Here is an 18,100-nt window from a genome sequence, read left to right on the forward strand (position 1 = left end):
CTTTCAAGGGCTCAATTTGACCTTTTTGAAGAGAAAAAATTACAACCAACAATGTATCCCAGCAGCTGTGTATGACACTGGGATTATCAAAACCCACCGATTCTGCAGACCGAGGAAAAACCTATCTGCAGGCTATTTCTTAACCTTCCACCCTCATGTTTTATTTTACATTCAGAGGTGAACTTACCTCATATCTGAAAGGGTTATGTTGGCCTTGGTCCTGTTATGGGTTAGTATTTTGACTACTACTAAACCCAGTTTTAATAGGGAGGTGATTTCAGACTTAACTTGAAAGAGGTATCTCTGTCCCCTGGCTGAATTATGTATTCAGGTCTTAACAAATTAGGGGTCTGGATCAGGCGTGTACTAAATGTTCAGTGAAAGATTATTTTGCAACTTTAGCATTTTTGTAAATTCTATGGGAACCATTTTATTCAATTTCCTAAAATAATCTGAAAATAGTCAGCTATTGAGAAATGTAATAAAGCCATACTGCACCTATATCTTTTATCAAGTTGAAGTGTGCTTTAGAGCATGGGTACTCACAAACTTTCACAGGGGCCAAAAAGTTTGGTCTGTGATGTGCCCGAGGGCCGCATCGATGCCAGAGGAATGGCGGCCAAGCGAGGGAATTGAGGGGGGGGGGGGGGGGGATTGGCTGCTAGGCAGGGGTAGGCTAAGTGAAGGATTTACGCCTAGTGACTGATTTGAGCAATATGAAACTACAAAACCTAAGATTAATCTCGTCTTCCCCACTTTTCCAAATTGTGCGATCCTAGACAATTGCTTACTTTCACTTTCCCTCCTTTGTCATTATGACATATGCGGGCAGCAAAATTTCAGCATCTACATTGTAAAAATATGTGCCTGTGTTTGATTTAAAAACTATAACATTGTTCATGTACAGTAGGAGCCCAGGCCACTGAAAACGTGCACAGAACATCTGACTTGCCTCTTTAATTTACTATTGGCATGTTTGTCAGGGTAGGGTAAGAATTAATGTTTCTGAATTCATGTTTGAAAACTATCACTTATAAATTAATACTTCTCATTGCAATGATATAATAACTTGTACTTAGGTTGAAAGGTTCATCATGTTAACTTAATACACTTTTTGAATTTTGAAGCAGCTGTTATATTTTTACACTTTTCCTTCAAGATGTCTTTAAAAATGAACCTGTTTCTTAAGTGACGCTCAGGACTCTCTAGTTACATCCTTTCCACCAGTTAACCACGAAATATTTAAGATCTTTTATTTTTAGAGCTGAATCCAATGAACGGCAGCCCTGTACTCCTGTTGCCCAGGGGGCCGCATGTAAAGGTCAGGGGGCCGTACCTTGGGTAGCCATGCTTTAGAGTATGCTTTTTTTTTTTTTTTTTTTTTTTTTTTTTTAAATCAGCAATAAACTGTAGGAAAACAACTTATGGTCCTTATTTAGATGAGGAATGGAGTGCCCTCATAACTGACGATCTGAGCAGTTACATTCAAGCTAGAATGCACTTTGTTTGGATACTTAAGTTAATGCATTTTATGAAGGGTGGTTTAAATGTGTGGTTCTGAAATTTTTTAATCACTTTATCATTTGCAAATTGTTTGTGTGAGCTTGTTTTATCTTTTATGTTTTGTCGCAAACCAAATAAAGATTGTTTAGATTTAATACATCAAAGCCAAATCAATTTGTGACTAAATAGCATCTTGGCCTAAGTGTAAGACAACTCCAACTGTAAAGAACACCCCTCCCCAAACCTGTCTCAGAGATCCTAAAAGCCCTTTTAACTTGATCCAAAGATTTTAGCTCATTTGAATCACATAGATCTCCCATTGACTTGCATCCCATCCTTTGTCAGAATATTGCCCTGTTCCATTTGCAGGAAGAACTCCGGGTTACCCACGATTGGTGCAAGAGGTGATGGAAAAGAAGACAACCATCTCTTCACCACTACTACTCCCCATGCCTCCAGTGTCAACGTGACAAAAAACTAATGTAATCCCCAAAGCCTAATGCTTTAGCTAGCGAGATAGCTTTCCAAGTGTGGTCCACCACTACAGCCTCCTCCATAAAACACCAATATTTCATGATACATGTCCTGTTCCATTCCAACACGTAAAGCAATTGTGCTGCATGATACATGGTATTCCCATTCCTCTCTCTCAAGCACTTTTTAAAGATGTACACACGTAAGAAAACTGGCTTCACTCACAGCGCAAGAAAGTCAATGACTGAAGTGGCCTGGCCCACCAACACATGCTGTGTGGAGGCAAAATTTGAATGAAAGTTCAACAGACCAAAGAATGAAGAGGTCTGATCCAAATCTCCTATGGACATCTATATTTCAGGGCTTTTTTTTTTTTTTTTTAAATTAAATGAGGCACACAAAACAAAGCTGTCTTTAGGCCAGATCTAACTATGGGCTAATTTGAGCGTCCCATCAATCACTAACTCTGCAATGATCCTCTCTTGGGCAAGCTGACTTAAAGAGCTACTTAGGTACAACTATCAGCCTCAACTGATGAAAACTATCTTCTCCGACTCCCAAACGTCATTCTGCCCAAGCAGGAGCACAGAATGTGCACTAATAAGATGAGGAGATGACATTAAGACTACAGTGGACTTTGATAGACAAGCAGCATTCCTTTTACTGGATCTTTTGGCCACCTGTGACCCTGTCCATCATCCCGCTCTGCTCAGGACAATTGAATTAATAGGCATTTAAGGCATCATCCACCACTAAATTGAGTCCTTTCTAATATATCTCCTCTCTTCCTCCTTACTGATTGGTCACTTTTACCCTCAAACGAAGCAATCCCTCAAGAAACCGCCACTGTCCCCTTCTCTTTGACTTGCACCTCAGAGTGTCATAAGAACTAATCTGCTTCAAGCGCAAGCAATACAACTATGCGCACATAAATTGTACTAAAACTTCTGAGCTCTTCATAGTTGACCTTCTTAGCCATTGGTCAATGCCTCCTAGCCACTGATCATGGTATGTGACTGAACAACCTCTAACTAAAAACATGACTAATTAAGCCAGCCACCTGTAGTAAGTGTACAACCTACCATCTGTTCACAGTCTAATGAAAAACATTTTGGCATACGTCCAATAACATCACTACAGAGATGTGAAATTTGATAATTTATCTACTTGTCCAAGTGATGTAATGATTTAAAAATCTACTTGGCTTGTAAATAAACCCACATATCCCTTATAATGGCATGCAACAAAGTTAAATTGAAACTCAGATAACTTCCTATCCTAATATATTTTGGATCATATTGTATCATGGTTAAGACTCTTGCAAGGATCTGATATTGCCACCTTTCTGCATTCCTACATACAGGTGCTGTAAGCAATAGTTTCAGGGCTAGAATGCCCTCCAAGTCTGTGCAGACACACAAACTTACATGTTAAAGGGCATTCACTAACATCTCTCCAAACTCTTTCTAGAACGATAAAGGCTGGAAATGTACACAAACACAAGAGAATACTTTTCCAAGGTTGGAAAACCGAGGGGGTAGCGACAGTGACTGTGTAATCACCCAACATGTTTTCACATCACAAGTACATGGGTATAACATTGCTCGTGCGAAAATGAAATTCACAAAAGGTTGCAGGAGTAAGGTCTCCAGGGTTACTACTATACAGTGAACTTTTTGAAAATAGTTAATCTGCACTAATGTAAGGACATATACCTGCAGTGCACTTTTGTGATTTTCATTAAGAACATACCGTTTACTTTCACACTGCCCACAACGTTACTAACGGTCTTACACAGATTATTTAGCATTAATATTTTTTTCAAACATTGCCATGCATTAAAAATGTTCTACTAGATAACATATATTTAGCAAAACATTTTCTTCAAGTTGCAAATTGGTTTTGTACATGTTTTATGATCGCCAATCCATATGCATAACTCAAAGTGTCATTCATTGCTCACGTCAATGAGGAAATGATGCTGCCCATTTTTTTCTCAAAATCTCCCTCTTCCTAGTTTCAAAGTGTTGCATCAGGGGCGTAACTTGAGGTTACCAGACGTCCCAGACTTTCCCGGACAGTCCCAGTTTTTAAGAGGACTGTCCCGGTGTCCCGACGCATCTCCTAATTTTAAATAAATGTCCTGTTTTTTGGGACAAAGGTCATATTATTTTTAAAAAATGTGTCCCGGTTTTTGGAACAAAGGTCAGATCATCTAGGGAAGCATAAGTTAAAGAGGCCTATAAACTATGAAATAATGTATTTTATCTGTTACTGTGAGACAACACAGTCCCCTGTCTGCTCCCAGCAGAGAGACAGAGTAGGGGAGCAGAGAGAGGTGGGTGGGGGTGGGTTGGGGGTGGGAGGTCAAGCCATAGCTAATTTTATATATGTAGTCTTGTACATTGTGTGTGTGTGTGTGTGTGTGTGTGTGTATATATTTATATATACACACACACATGTATAGGTACACATTCACAAAGCCACACAAAAAAACGGGATAGGCCAGATATAAAAGGGAGAGTAACGTCTTTGGTCCTTCTTTTATGTCTGACCTGTCCCGGTTTTTGCTCCTCAAAATCTGGTCACCCTAGTGTTACATCCTTAAAATAAATGCATGGTCTGATAAATAGTTGGGTACAAATGCTTTCAGTGGGGTATAGTGAGGTGTTTGTCAGATTTCAACATCACAAAATAAAATGACGAACAGAGTGTTGAAATGTTTCAAATACTCACCGCAGTCACATACCTGGGTTTATTCCATCGTTCCTTTGCTTGCCACGTCACCCCAGTTTGGACCCAGTCATATGCAAATCAGTCTTCACCCTGCACCCCACAGGGACAGTGCAGCCCTAACTACCAAGCCAGGTCTTCCCTAGACAGGAAACAAGCATCCTGGGACCAGTTTTGGGGTATCACCCCATATCAGCCAGGCTAGATTGAATCAAGTGGCACAGCGAGCAACGGTCCCACATCTGGGTACACCCCAAACCACTTAGGGAACACATAGAAACAGCGCAAAATCAAATGATGGACAGAGTGTTGAAACTTTTCACTCAACCCCTGTCAGATCTCTGATTGGGGGTGAGTGTTTGGAAAGTCTCAGCACTCCGCCCATCATGCTTGTGTGTAGCTAAAGTTGCCGTAAGTCTCCAGGGTATGGCTAGACATGACTCCCTCGCTAACTGTGCCACTGGATTCAAGCGAGCCTGGCTGATGGTGGGTGATAACCCAAAACTGGTCCGAGGATGCTGGTTTCCGGCCAGGGAAGACCTCGGCTGGCACTTCAGGTTGGACTCGTCCCATGGGGAGCGGGATCAAGATGGATATGCATATGGCTGGATCTAAACTGAGGTGGCATGGAGAGCAAAAGAACAATGGATTAAACCCAGATTTGTGACTGTGGGTGAGTGTTTGAAATGTTTCAGCACTCCATCTATCATCCTTGTGTGTAGTGTTTGTCAGATTTCACCTGGGATTTTTGCATGCACACACTGACAAAAACTCAAACACTCATCTCTGTTTTGAAAAACCTAAACATGATTATTTTACAAAATATTGTGTTTCTTTCGCTAAGTACTCCTAACAATTAGTTTTCCTACCCCTTTCCACTGCGTTCCAAGCCATTCTTATGACAGCGTGATTGTGGAGAAATCTGAAGCTAACAACCCCCAATCTAACTGAACATGCTACGAACCTGGTTGGCATGTATGCTACATTGAAAGCTGCTTCTACTGCCATGTGTCCCTTCATTTAACAAACCCCATACCAAAGGAATCCCTTTTCTCACGCCAAACGGATAAGACAGAATCTCTCCAAGAAACAAGTCTTGCTTACAACTATCTTCAGGGTTGGAGAGCTCTGAAAACCTGGTTCCTCCCACGTTTTAAATTACAGTTACAAAAACACGGAAATAGGAAACAATCTGCAAGGGCAAACGTATCTATTCTCATGCTATCCCTTAATATCTCAGCTCTGCGCTACGTTTACCTCTGAAGTTCATGCACCTACCTTATCAATTAATCTGCAATCAAACCCCTGTGCAGTCACACATTCTTAAAAGAGCGCCCAGGATCTAGATGCCCTCAGAGCGCCTTGCACCCAATTACGAGGTATTAACAGCTATAAAAAATTATATAATTAAACGCATCATGCTTTGGAGCCTCGACAACGAGTAGGTAAAGCATTACAGAAATACTGCAAAACAAAACAGGCGTGTATAACAACTATTCGCTGCTCCCTAACTCCAGCGTGTTCCGCTGTCACATCTTGATAGACCTAGCATGGCAACGCCAACTCCAAAAAGACGCCTCGCTCACCGCTGCCTTGAGGCTCAGATTCATCGTTAGAGATAGGCGCCATGGCTCACACAAGGTCCTTTCACAAATTCAGGAGCTACCTCTGCTTCTACCGAAGCGCGCCAAAAAGTAAATAACATGTGCCTGACTATCGCGAAGAAGAAAGAGGAAAAAGACTACGACTAACCAACGAGAGAAGGCGGCGGGCCTTAACGTCACTCTCAACCCCGCCCATTTACTGCCTAATAACCCTACAAACTGGTTGCCGGTCTTGAAGGGGGTGGCACCGGGTCCTATAGCAATTGATCCCCATGGCTTCAGCTAGCTCCTGTCAGAAATTGAAAGACCACGGATCAGATAACTTACTTGCAAACATTGTTCAGAAAAATAAAAATTCACGCTACAGCTACAATCTCTATAATAATATGTGGCTTTGGCAACGAAGAGTCGGTAACATCCAGTCTAATAGAGTCTAACGCTATGCCTGATCCTAAAATGGCCGCAAAATAGGCCTTACGGTTAGCAGAAGCACAGTCTGGTGTGCGTGCCACTGTAGAGGGGTATTATAGATGGAATTGTTGCGGCCATCTTGGCAGTGGAAGTATTTGACCCTTTTCTGTGCCAGGCAATTTTTTTGGGCTATTTGGGGCAGTCGCTCTTACGCCTTAATAACATTTTGTCCACTTAAGCTACCCATGCCACATTTGCGTCTTTTTTTCCAACATCCTAGAGATTCTAGAGGTATCCACAGTTTGTGGGTTGCCCTGGAGCAGACCAAGAAATTAGCCAAAATACAGCTAACATCTCGTTTTGTAAAAAAAAATGGGGGAAAAGGGCTGCAGAAGAAAGTTTGTGTTTTTTCCCCTGAAAATGGCATTAATAAAGGGTTTGTGGTGCTAAAATAACCATCTTCCCAGCTTTCAGGATCAGGCAGACCTGAATCAGAAAACCAAATTTTTTCAATACAATTTTGGCATTTTACTGGGACATACCCCATGTTTAGGGTCGAGCCTGGTTCGCATGCGCTTGCGCATGCGTTTCACTTGTAAGACGCTTTAGGAGTTAGAAAATGGCAAGGAGCCCCGTCCATGTCACGTCAGTGTCTTTCATTGGTTCGTGGGCTTGCCTGTTAAAATCTGCTTTCATTAGTGGAAGGCATATGCATGCCTTTTCCAGTGGTTATCCCTCCTCGAGCGCAGCGACCAAGTACTGAAAACATGCAAGGCTGTTTGTGGACTACTTTTTATCTTTTGTTCGCAGCGCGATGTCGCTTGTTATCGTTTGTTCGCAGCACGATCTCGCTTGTTTTAAATAAGTGACCATGATGAAATAAGCCATTAGCATTTGTGCGTGTGGGGGTATGGCTCAATCAGAAATTCTTATCTCATCAACATCATTTCTGGGATAGATGCTTCTGTTTTCTTTGCTGTCACTGTGTCCCTGAATAACCAATTGTCCTCGGCTGTCACTGTAACCCCTATAGTTAAGTGCTTCCTGTTAATACATATCTTGCACGTGTTGCTGCCTAAATGCGACTTTGGACTGAGCAGTAGTTCCCAAAAATGAGTTCACATGACTATAAAAGTTTAACAAAGAATCATGGTTGCGACAAGAGTGTGGTCTAGAGGGAGAGAGACAACGCCTTTCCCATTCCCACTTCATGAAAGTGACAATTCAGGGTAAACACCTGGGAGTGCATTGTTTAACATTTCTCCGGAATAAATATTAAGCCCAGAGAGGCTTTGATATGAAAAATAATTTACTGGAAATTGACTCATTTTGATTCATAGTCGGGCCCAATCTAGTGTTTGGCGCTGTCGCTATTTGGTGGCTGCATGATTGAAGCAAAGGACACGTAAACATTTCACAGAAGAGATTAGCGTCCTGCATCAGATCACCACTGCTCTGCGGGGATCAATGGGCGACCTACATGCTGCAGGCCCCCTCACCAGCGTGAGGCTCCTGACAGTCAGATGGCCCGCTACCTGCACCCATGTGGCGGTGCATTGTCCAGCTGCGGGTTTCCCTCACGCAGTTCTGTGTGTTCTCCATGTGTCTGAACAGTGGCAGGCCCTGGTGAGGAGCCCAGAGAGTCCAGCCAGCTTTACGTTCTCTATTGGGTGTGCACATGCTGTTTGTCGGGAAGGCTGTAGGTTGTGAACTGCATTTTTTTGTTTTTCTTTGTTTAGGGACATGTGCAATGGTGTCTGAGCTCCATGATTGCCTTTTCAGTCACAGCTGCACAAGGCAAAGTCATGCTCTGCCAGTCAGAGATTTTTTTTAACTCGCACGCCATGTTTATAGAATACCAAGTGAATCTAACTGGCCACATGGTTTCACCTGCCTTTATTTCAAAGAATGCTGGCACTTTGTTTTATTATTTCTAAAATGACGTTTCTTGAAACGTTTCCTTCGACAATTCCAGCTACCATTATTCGTAATTGTGAACAGGTATCCAGCAACGTTACATCTTCGCACCTGTAGCTTTGAATGAATATACCAGGTGTATACATAATTTATGATGGAAAGAAATTCTGACAGCGATCCTTAGATCCTGTTACTTCTTAATAAATGGTTTGGGTGAACGCGTTCTTAATTGCGTTCAGTTAAAATACAGAGCTGCTCACTTTAACTCATAGCTATTGCGGTGTGTGCCCAATTTAAACCTGTGCTGCACAGCTGACAAGGTCTGACAGCTGCAAGGACAGAGGAACCTCTTCCCTTCAGTAGAAGCCACTTCCATTTATAAGGGTCGAGCCAGCAAAGCCCTCTGTCCCTGTTTTAATCTCTCTGTGGGCTTTTAACCACGCCCATGTCATGCCCATCAGTTTAGTTGGTTCGTGGGCTTGCCTTTTAAAATTTGCTTGATTTCAATAGTGAAAGGCATGCATACGTCATGCCTTTTCCGGTGTTTAGCCCTCCTCGAGAGCACACATAAGAGGCTCCATGCTTTCCGTATGATTTCTGGACTACTTTTTATGTTTATTTCGTAGGCAGTGCGATCTCGTAGGTCTGTAGTCGAGCACTTTGCATGACATCGACCCTGTTACATGGATAATTGCACTTTTGCCGGTTCCATGGATAATTGCACTTTTAACGGTTACATGGTTAATTGCACTTTTGCCGATATGTTTCACTGTGAGCGAACTTCTGTTTCCCTTTGTGCGTCTGCTTTGCGCCCATGGCGGCCGTCAGCTCGCTTACATGAAACTGTTTTACTTTTAATTTTCCGTTTATGTGTCAAGAAAAGTCCGGTTAGGAGTTTACAATGCTTTTAGCTCTAACTCGAGCAAACGCACGACCCATTGCATTGCAAATGCTTGTTACTATTTTTTGTACTTTCAGCCTTCTTCCCGTTAGTGACAGAAATGGGTGTGAAACCAGCGCTGGATCCAGGATAGCTAAACATTTCTGAAAAGTAGACAAAAATTCTGAATTCAACAAGGGGTTATTTGTGTAGATCCGTCAGGGTTTTCCTACAGAAAGTAACAGCTAAAATAAAAAAAGATTGAAATTGAGGTGAAAGAAAGAGACATTTCTGTCCATGTTTTCTTCTATAACTTTTTCCATCTATTGTGGATTTTTCAAAGCAATATACCGTTACGTCTGCTGGACTCTTCTGGTTGCGGGGATTTATAGGACTTGTAGGTTCTTAAAGAACCCTAGGTACCCAGAGCCAATAAAGGAGCTTCATCTTGCAATGGGTTTTCATTGTATACTGGGTATACGACAATTCATTTGGTGAAATATAAAGAGTGAAAAATAGGTATCAAGGAAACCTTTGTATTTACAAAATGGGCACAAGATAAGGTGTTGAGAAGCAGTGGTTATTTGCACATCCATGAATTCCGGCGTCCCCATACTAGCATGTGAATTACAGGGCATTTCTCAAATAGACGTCTTTTTTACACTCTGTCTTACATTTGGAAGGAAAAAATGTAGAGAAAGGCAAGGGGCAATAAAACTTGTTCTTCTAGTCTATGTTCCCTCAAGTCTCCCGATAGAAATGGTACCTCACTTGTGTGGGGAGGCCTAATGCCCGCGACAGGAAAATCAACATTGACACATCACATTTTTACAGTGAAATCTGATGTGTTTTTAGAAAGTGCCTAGCTGTGGATTATGGCCTCCTTGGCATGGTTACCCCCTAACCTTTTGCCTTTGCTGATGCTAAATTATGATTTGAAAGTGTGCCGGGAACCTGATAACCAGGCCCCACCACCAGTGTTCTTTCCCTAAACTGTACCTTTGTCTCCACAATTGGCTCAACCCTGGCACTCAGGTAAGTCCCTTGTAACTGGTACCCCTGGTGCCAAGGGCCCTGATGCCAGGAAAGTTCTCTAAGGGCTGCAGCATGTCTTATGCCACCCTAGAGACCCCTCACTCAGCACATGCACACTGCTTCACAGCTTGTATGTGCTGGTGGGGAGAAAATGACTAAGTCGACATGGCACTCCCCTCAGAGTGCCATGCCAACCTCACACTGCCTGTGGCATAGGTACGTCACCCCCCTAGCAGGCCTTATAGCCCTAAGACAGGGTGCACTATACCACAGGTGAAGGCATATGTGCATGAGCACTATGCCCCTACAGTGTCTAAGCAAAACCTTAGACATTGTAAGTGCAGGGTAGCCATAGGAGTATATGGTCTGGGAGTTTGTCAAACACAAACTCCACAGTTCCATAATGGCTACAATGAAAACTGGGAAGTTTGGTATCAAACTTCTCAGCACAATAAATGCACACTGATGCCAGTGTGCAATTTATTGTAACGTACACCCAGAGGGCATCTTAGAGATGCCCCTGAATACTTACCCGACCTCTAGTGTAGGCTGACCAGTTTCTGCCAGCCTGCCTCACACCAGACATGTTGCTGGCCACATGGGGAGAGTGCCTTTGTCACTCTGTGGCCAGGAACAAAGCCTGTACTGGGTGGAGGTGCTTCTCACATCCCCCTGCAGGAACTGTAACACCTGGCGGTGAGCCTCAAAGGCTCACCCCTTTTGTTACAGCACCCCAGGGCATCCCAGCTAGTGGAGATGCCCGCCCCTCCGGCCACTGCCCCCACTTTTGGCGGCAACGCTGGAGGAGATAATCAGAAAAACAAGGAGGAGTCATCCACCAGTCAGGACAGACCCTAAGGTGTCCTGAGCTGAGGTGACCCCTGCCTTGAGAAATCCTCCATCTTGAGTTTGGAGGATTCCCCCAAAGAGGGTGTAGCCACCCTCAAGGATAGTAGCCATTGGCTACTGCCCTCCCAGACCTAAACACACCCCTACATTCAGTATTTAGGGGCTCCCCAGAGCCCAGGAAATGAGATTCCAGCAACCTGAAGAAAGAAGAAGGACTGCTGACCTACAAGCCTGCAGAGAAGGAGGAAGACAACAACTGCTTTGGCCCCAGCCCTACCGGCCTGTCTCCAACTTCGAAAACCTGTTCCAGCGGTGCATCCGACAGGGACCAGCGACCCCTGAAGCCTCAGATGACTGCTCTGGACTACAGGACCAAGAAACTCCCGTGAACAGCGGCCCTGTTCAAAACCAGCTACTTCTTTGCAACAAAGAAGCAACTTTCAAAGACTGCTCATTTCCTGCCGGAAGCCTGAGACTTCACACTCTGCACCCGACGCCCCCGGCTTGACCTGCAGAAAACCAACACCTCAGGTAGGACTCCCCGGCGACTGCGAGCCCGTGAGTGACGAGAGAGGACCCCCCTGAGCCCCCACAGCGACGCCTGCAGAGAGAATCCAGAGGCTCCCCCTGACCGTGACTGCCTGTAACAAGGGACCCGACGCCTGGAACCAACACTGCACCCCCCGGACCTGAAGGAACCGAACTTCAGTGCAGGAGTTACCCCCAGACAACCCTCTACCTAGCCCAGGTGGTGGCTGTCCCGAGAGCCCCCCCCAGTACCTGCCTGCACCGCTAGAGTGACCCCGGGTCTCTCCATTGTTTTCTACCTAAAACCCGATTCCTGCTTTGCACCCAGCACCCAGCCGCCCCTGTGCCGCTGAGGGTACGTTTTGTGTGCCTACTTGTGTCCCCCCCAGTGCTCTACAAAACCCCCCTGGTCTGCCCCCCGAGGACGCTAGCAGACTGGAACCGGAGCACCCCTGTTCTCCATAGGCGCCTATGTGTTTTGGGCACCTCTTTGACCTCTGCACCTGACCGGCCCTGGGCTGCTGGTGTGGTAACTTTGGGGTTGCCTTGAACCCCCAACGGTGGGCTGCCTATGCCCCAGGACTGAGACTTGTAAGTGTTTTACTTACCTCCTAACCTAACCTTCACTTACCTCCCCAGGAACTGTTGATTTTTGCACTGTGTCCACTTTGAAAACAGCTTATTGACATTTTTACAAAGACTGTACATGATATTGTTTTCATTTAAAGTTCCTAAAGTATCTAAGTGAAGTACCTTACATCTAAAGTGTTTTAATGTAAATCTTGAACCTGTGGTTCTTAAAATAAACTAAGAAAATATATTTTTCAATATAAAAACCTATTGGCCTAGAGTAAGTCTTTGAGTGTGTGTTTCTCATTTATTGCCTGTTTGTGTACAACAAATGCTTAACACTACCCTCTGATAAGCCTACTGCTCGACCACACTACCACAAAATAGAGCATTAGAATTATCTACTTTTGCCACTATCTTATCTCTAAGGGGAACCCTTGGACTCTGTGCACACTATTTCTTACTTTGAAATAGTATATAAGGAGCCAACTTCCTACACCTACCAAACCCGTGCATTTTTCAAAACTAGACACCTAGGGGAATACAGGATGGGGTGACTTGTGGGGCTCTCACCAGATTCTGTTACCCAGAATCCTTTGCAAACCTCAAAATTTGGCACAAAAAAAATTTTTTCTCACATTTGGGTGATAAAAAGTTCTGGAATCTGAGAGCAGCCACAAATTGCCTTCCACGAGCATTCCCCTAAGTCTCCCAATAAAAATTGTACCTCACTTGTGTGGGTAGGTCTAGTGCCCACGACAAGAAACGCCCCAAAACGCAACATGAACACATCACATTTTTACATTGACAACTGACGTGTTTTTTTGGAAAGTGCCTAGCTGTGGATTTTGGTCTCTAGCTCAGCTGGGACCTAGGAAAACCTGCCAACCCTGTCTTTTTGTAAACTAGACACCAAGGGGAACCCAGGATAGAGTAACCTGTGGCACTCTCACCAGGTTCTGTTACCCAGAATCCTTTGCAAACCTCAAAATGTGGCCAAAAAAAACAAAAAACAAATTTTCCTCTGATTTCTGTGATAGAAAGTTCTGGAATATAAGAGAAGCCACCAATTCCTTCTATCCAGCATTTCCCCAAGTCTCCCGATAAAAATGGTACCTCACTTGTGTGGGTAGGCCTAGTGCCCGCGACAGGAAATGCCCCAAAACACAACATGGACACATCACATTTTCCCAAAGAAAACTGACCTGTTTTTTGCAAAGTGCCTAGCTTTGGATTTTGGCCTCTAGCTCATCCGGCAACTATGAAAACCTAGCAAACCTGGACATTTCTGAAAACTAGACACCTGGGGGAACCTAGGATTGGGTAACTTGTGGCACTCTCACCAGGTTCTGTTACCCAGAATCCTTAGCAAACCTCAACATTTGGCAAAAAAACACTTTCTTCTCACATTTCAGTGCTGCAAAGTTCTACAATCTGAGGGGGGCCACAAACATCCTTCTACCCAGCATTCCCCCAAGTCTCCCGATAAAAATGGTACCTCACTTGTGTGGGTAGGCCTAGTGCCCATGACAGGAAATGCCCCAAAACACTATGTTGACACATCAAAATTATCAAATACAAAACTACCTGTTTTTGCGGGGGGCATCTGCATTTTTGGTCCTGGGCTCAGCAGCCATCTAGGGAAAGCTACCAAACCCAGACATTTCTGAAAACTAGCCACCAGAGGGAGTTCAGGGAGGTGTGACTTGTGTGGATCCCCTAGTGTTTTCTTGCCTAGAATTCTTAGCAAACCTCAAATTTTGCTAAAAAGATCAAATTTTCCCCACATTTCTGTGTGGGATCACTGCATCGGCACAAATGTCCTATTACCCAATGTTACCCTCAGTCTCCGATACAAATGATATCTCACTTGTGTAGGTGGGCCAAGTGCCTGTGACAGGGAAGAGCCAAAAACATGTTGAAATGGAGGGGGAACCAAAGCGGGTCCAAAATGGCAGTGTGATAAAAAAAAACATTTTTAGGCTGACAAGTGGGGCAGAATTGTTAGGTATAGATGGGACAATGCTGGCTGGTAGGAATTTTGTGGATTCCTGCAAATTCCGGAAGGTTCCATCACAAAAATGTGGAAACAATTTGTGATTTTAAGGAAAGTTGGAAGTTTGCAGGGCATTGTGGATAAGAAAATGGTGTGGGTGCATGTGAAGCACACCAGCTGGACTCACCCAGGTATTTAGATTTCAGATGTGTCTAGGTCTCATAGATTTTTCTACATGGCAGCGTCCCAAAGTCCAAAAAGTGCAGCCCTCACCGTTTTTAGTGGGACGATTTTGAGAGTTAGACAAGCTCTCATGGCCCAAATGTAAAACCAAAACCCAAATTAATCAAATGTCCTCTTGCTTGCCATTGGGATAAGATCTTTTAGTGTGCAGGGGAGAGCTGAAAGACTGTTACCCCCTTCAGTTGGTGTAGTTCATAACCATGCCCATACTGGTTGGTAGCCACCACCCCCTATTTAAAAAAAAATTCCCTGGCATCCAGTAGGCTTACTGCCCCCAGGGAGTGGAATGGGGGTAATTGCCTCATCTGCCCACAGGTGGGCAGAACACTTTTGTCCCCATTTATTTGGGGTGGGGGTATGGCCGTATCCCCACCCTCTTTTTTTTAAAACAAATCTTCCCTGGGGTCTGGTGGGCTCCCCCCCCCACCCCCTTGGGGGCAGATGGGCCTTACAAAAATAGGCCGATCTACCCCCAAGGGGGGCAGAAATGGCCTAAATAAATTTGCCCCCTCAGGGGAGCGACCCTTTGCTAAAGGGTCACTACCCATCTGTAAAAAAAGTTTAAAAAAAAGAATCCCTTGTACCTAGTGGTTTCTGCCACCCTTGGGGGCAGATTGGCCTAATTAAAATAGGCCGATCTGACCCAAAGGCAGGCAGAAATGGGCTAACATATATTCCCCCTCCTTCCAGGGAAGCAACCCATCTTTAAAAAAAATAAAAAAAATCCCTGGTGCCTGGTGGTTTCTGCCCCTCTTAGGGGCAGGTCTGTCCAATTAAAATAGGCCGATCTGCCCTCAAGGTGGGTAGAAGTGGCCTAAAATAAATTTGTCCCCCAGGGGAGCGGCCCTTACCTAAGGGTCGCTCCCCTTGCGTGAAATTGACCTGAAAAAAAGTCCCCGGTGTCTAGTGGTTTCTGACCCCCTTGGGGGCAGATTGGCCTAATAAAAATAGGCCTAAACGGGGCAGACATTGCCTAAAAACAATTTGCCCCCCAGGGGAACAACCCTGGCCTAAGGGGTCGCTCCCCACCTGTAAAAAAAATAAAAAAGTAAACAATTCCTGGCGTCTAGAGGTTTCTGCCCCTCCTTGGGGGCAGATGGGCCTAATTAATATAGGCCAATCTGCCCCCAAGGGGGGTAGAAATGGCCTTATAAAAAATGCCCCCCTTGGGAAGCGACCCTTGCCCTTATGCCAATATCAAAAAATAACACACTTCCTAGTGTCTAGTGGGCATTTCTGCAGCCCGATTGCTTCACAATTGGGCTGCAGAAATGCTCAGAAAGACCTCAAAGGTAAGCAAAGGCCTTTCCTTCGGGTCGGGAGTGGAAGGGGACACCATGATCAACAGCCTTTGATGTTGAGAGGGAGTTTTCAAATTTAATTCTCCTTTGATCTGAGGGTTACCTCAAGGGCGAACATAGCTGAACCTTCACTCGGCACCTGCGACAAGTGTACACTGCTGACCGGGGTATTGAACCACAACAATACTTAAGGTTCCTGGAAGGTCTGGATGTGCCTATACTTAGTAGAGGGACAGTAGAGGCATTAGAGGCCCCCTCAACATAGAAGCTCTGAAAGCACTCCCACATTCAAGGGTGCTGGGAGGGGATGGCTTCCCACCAGGCATTCTCTGCAACATTCGCACAAAGGCTTTCAGAGGTGTTCCTGGAGGCCAGGGACAAGGGCCTACCATACTGCTGATAACTATGAGAGAGGGGGAGCTATGCATGCTCCTGAAGCTGGGGGAGAGCATCACCATGAATAACTAGGATCTGAAAGTGCTATGCAAGTTGCTGTCTACTCGCCTAACAACACACATGACCCACCTAGTACATGAAGATCAGTGCGGCTTCATAACAGGACAGAATACTGGAATGAGTTTGAGGCGGCTATCCTATATTCTACATGAAAGCGAGGATAGCAAAAATGGAGATGACGCTTATGGCAATTGACTTGGAAAAGGCATTTGACACTGTGGAATGGGGATACATGCTAGAGGTGTTAGGGGTCATGGGCTTTGGTCCCCAGTTCTACAGTTGGGTTTGCCTCCTTTATGCGGAGCCAAGGGCAAGAGTCAGAGTGGGGAGCACTCACTCAGCGGTGTAGACACTGGGACAGGAGACGAGACAGGGCTACCCTCTCTCGCCGCTTCTGTTTGCGATTGCAATAGAGCTTTTAGCAATTCGGGTGCACCAGGATCTGCAGGCCTGGTGCATACCACTGGGAAGGGTCTGTCATGTCATTTAACTCTACGCCAATGATGCTGTATTCTATATGTTCTCTCCTGTATCTCAGGGCCACTGTTACTCCATCTGTTGGACGATTTTGGGAGCTTTTCAGGTCTCAGACTCAACAGAGCCACGTCCATACTCTTTCTACTTGCCTCGTCATCGTGGACCCCTCTAGCGGAATTGCCACCTTTGGGACTGCGCTGGGAAATGGAGCAAGTTCGATACCTGGGCATAAAAGTAGCACATACAGCTCAAAACAGCTAAGCCTTAATGTGGGAAAGGTTCTGGAGGGACTTAAGTCCTCCATAGGTTTCTGGAACACATTGGCCCACTCCCTAATGGGCCACTTGCCCATCTCCAAGATGGTCCTGCTTCTGAGGTACCTATTTGTATTTCAGAACTCGATGTGCCCTCTCCCAGGGACGATCACCAAACGTTTGGACTCCCTACTAGTATCTCTCTTGTGGGGGGAGGGGCTGCTGTGAGGTGGCCTTGACAAATCTGAAGAGAACCTATGATGAGGGGGGACTGGAACCCCCGAGCCTTGACCTGTATTATTTTGCGATACACTTGTAGCATGCACCCAGTTGGCTGGATCCCGATGACAACTGTGAGAAGCAGTTATTTTCAGGGAGAGTTGCCGTCAAACATCTAACATAGGTCCTGATAGTGGGGGCGGGACTCCCACCGGGCATCCCTCATATAGTGCAATGTACGGCTACCATTTGACAACTGTTTGCTCAGAAAGAGTCAAAGAGAGCCCCGTTGCACCGGGCGCTCCTGATATGGATTCTGAAACCCATCCAACAATTGATGGAAGAGGTATCCTTTCAGGAGTGGAGGACAGGTGGCTGTAATACTCTTGGAGACCTATGCCCCGGAGTGATATTTATAACATTTGAAGAGGCATGCACCACATTTACACTGGGGCAGGGCCATTTTCTACACTATCCCGGTTTGGCAGGCATAGCGAGGGAAACCTGGACCATTTCCCATGAGGCCCCAAGAACCACACCCACCCTGGAAATACTTTTGTCTTGTGGGGCAGGTCAACACCCGATATCAATATTATATAAAGCAATGAGAATAGACATGGGGGGGGGGGCCTATACCAAGATCTTGGGCT

The 18,100-nt window shown here is 45.0% G+C and overlaps 1 protein-coding gene across 1 annotated transcript in view; it reads right to left on the minus strand.

The window, feature by feature from the left end:
• POLA1 (DNA polymerase alpha 1, catalytic subunit) overlaps positions 1-6,440 on the minus strand; it is a 1,729,782-nt gene extending 1,723,342 nt beyond the window's left edge. The window contains exon 1 of the mRNA XM_069204808.1: positions 6,297-6,440. Coding sequence (XP_069060909.1) covers positions 6,297-6,339 — 43 coding nt within the window. The 5' untranslated portion in view covers positions 6,340-6,440. The remainder of the gene's footprint in view (positions 1-6,296) is intronic.
• Between the last annotated feature and the right edge of the window lie 11,660 nt (positions 6,441-18,100).

This window comes from Pleurodeles waltl, chromosome 8 (genome assembly GCF_031143425.1).
Source record: "Pleurodeles waltl isolate 20211129_DDA chromosome 8, aPleWal1.hap1.20221129, whole genome shotgun sequence".
Lineage (NCBI taxonomy): Eukaryota > Metazoa > Chordata > Amphibia > Caudata > Salamandridae > Pleurodeles > Pleurodeles waltl.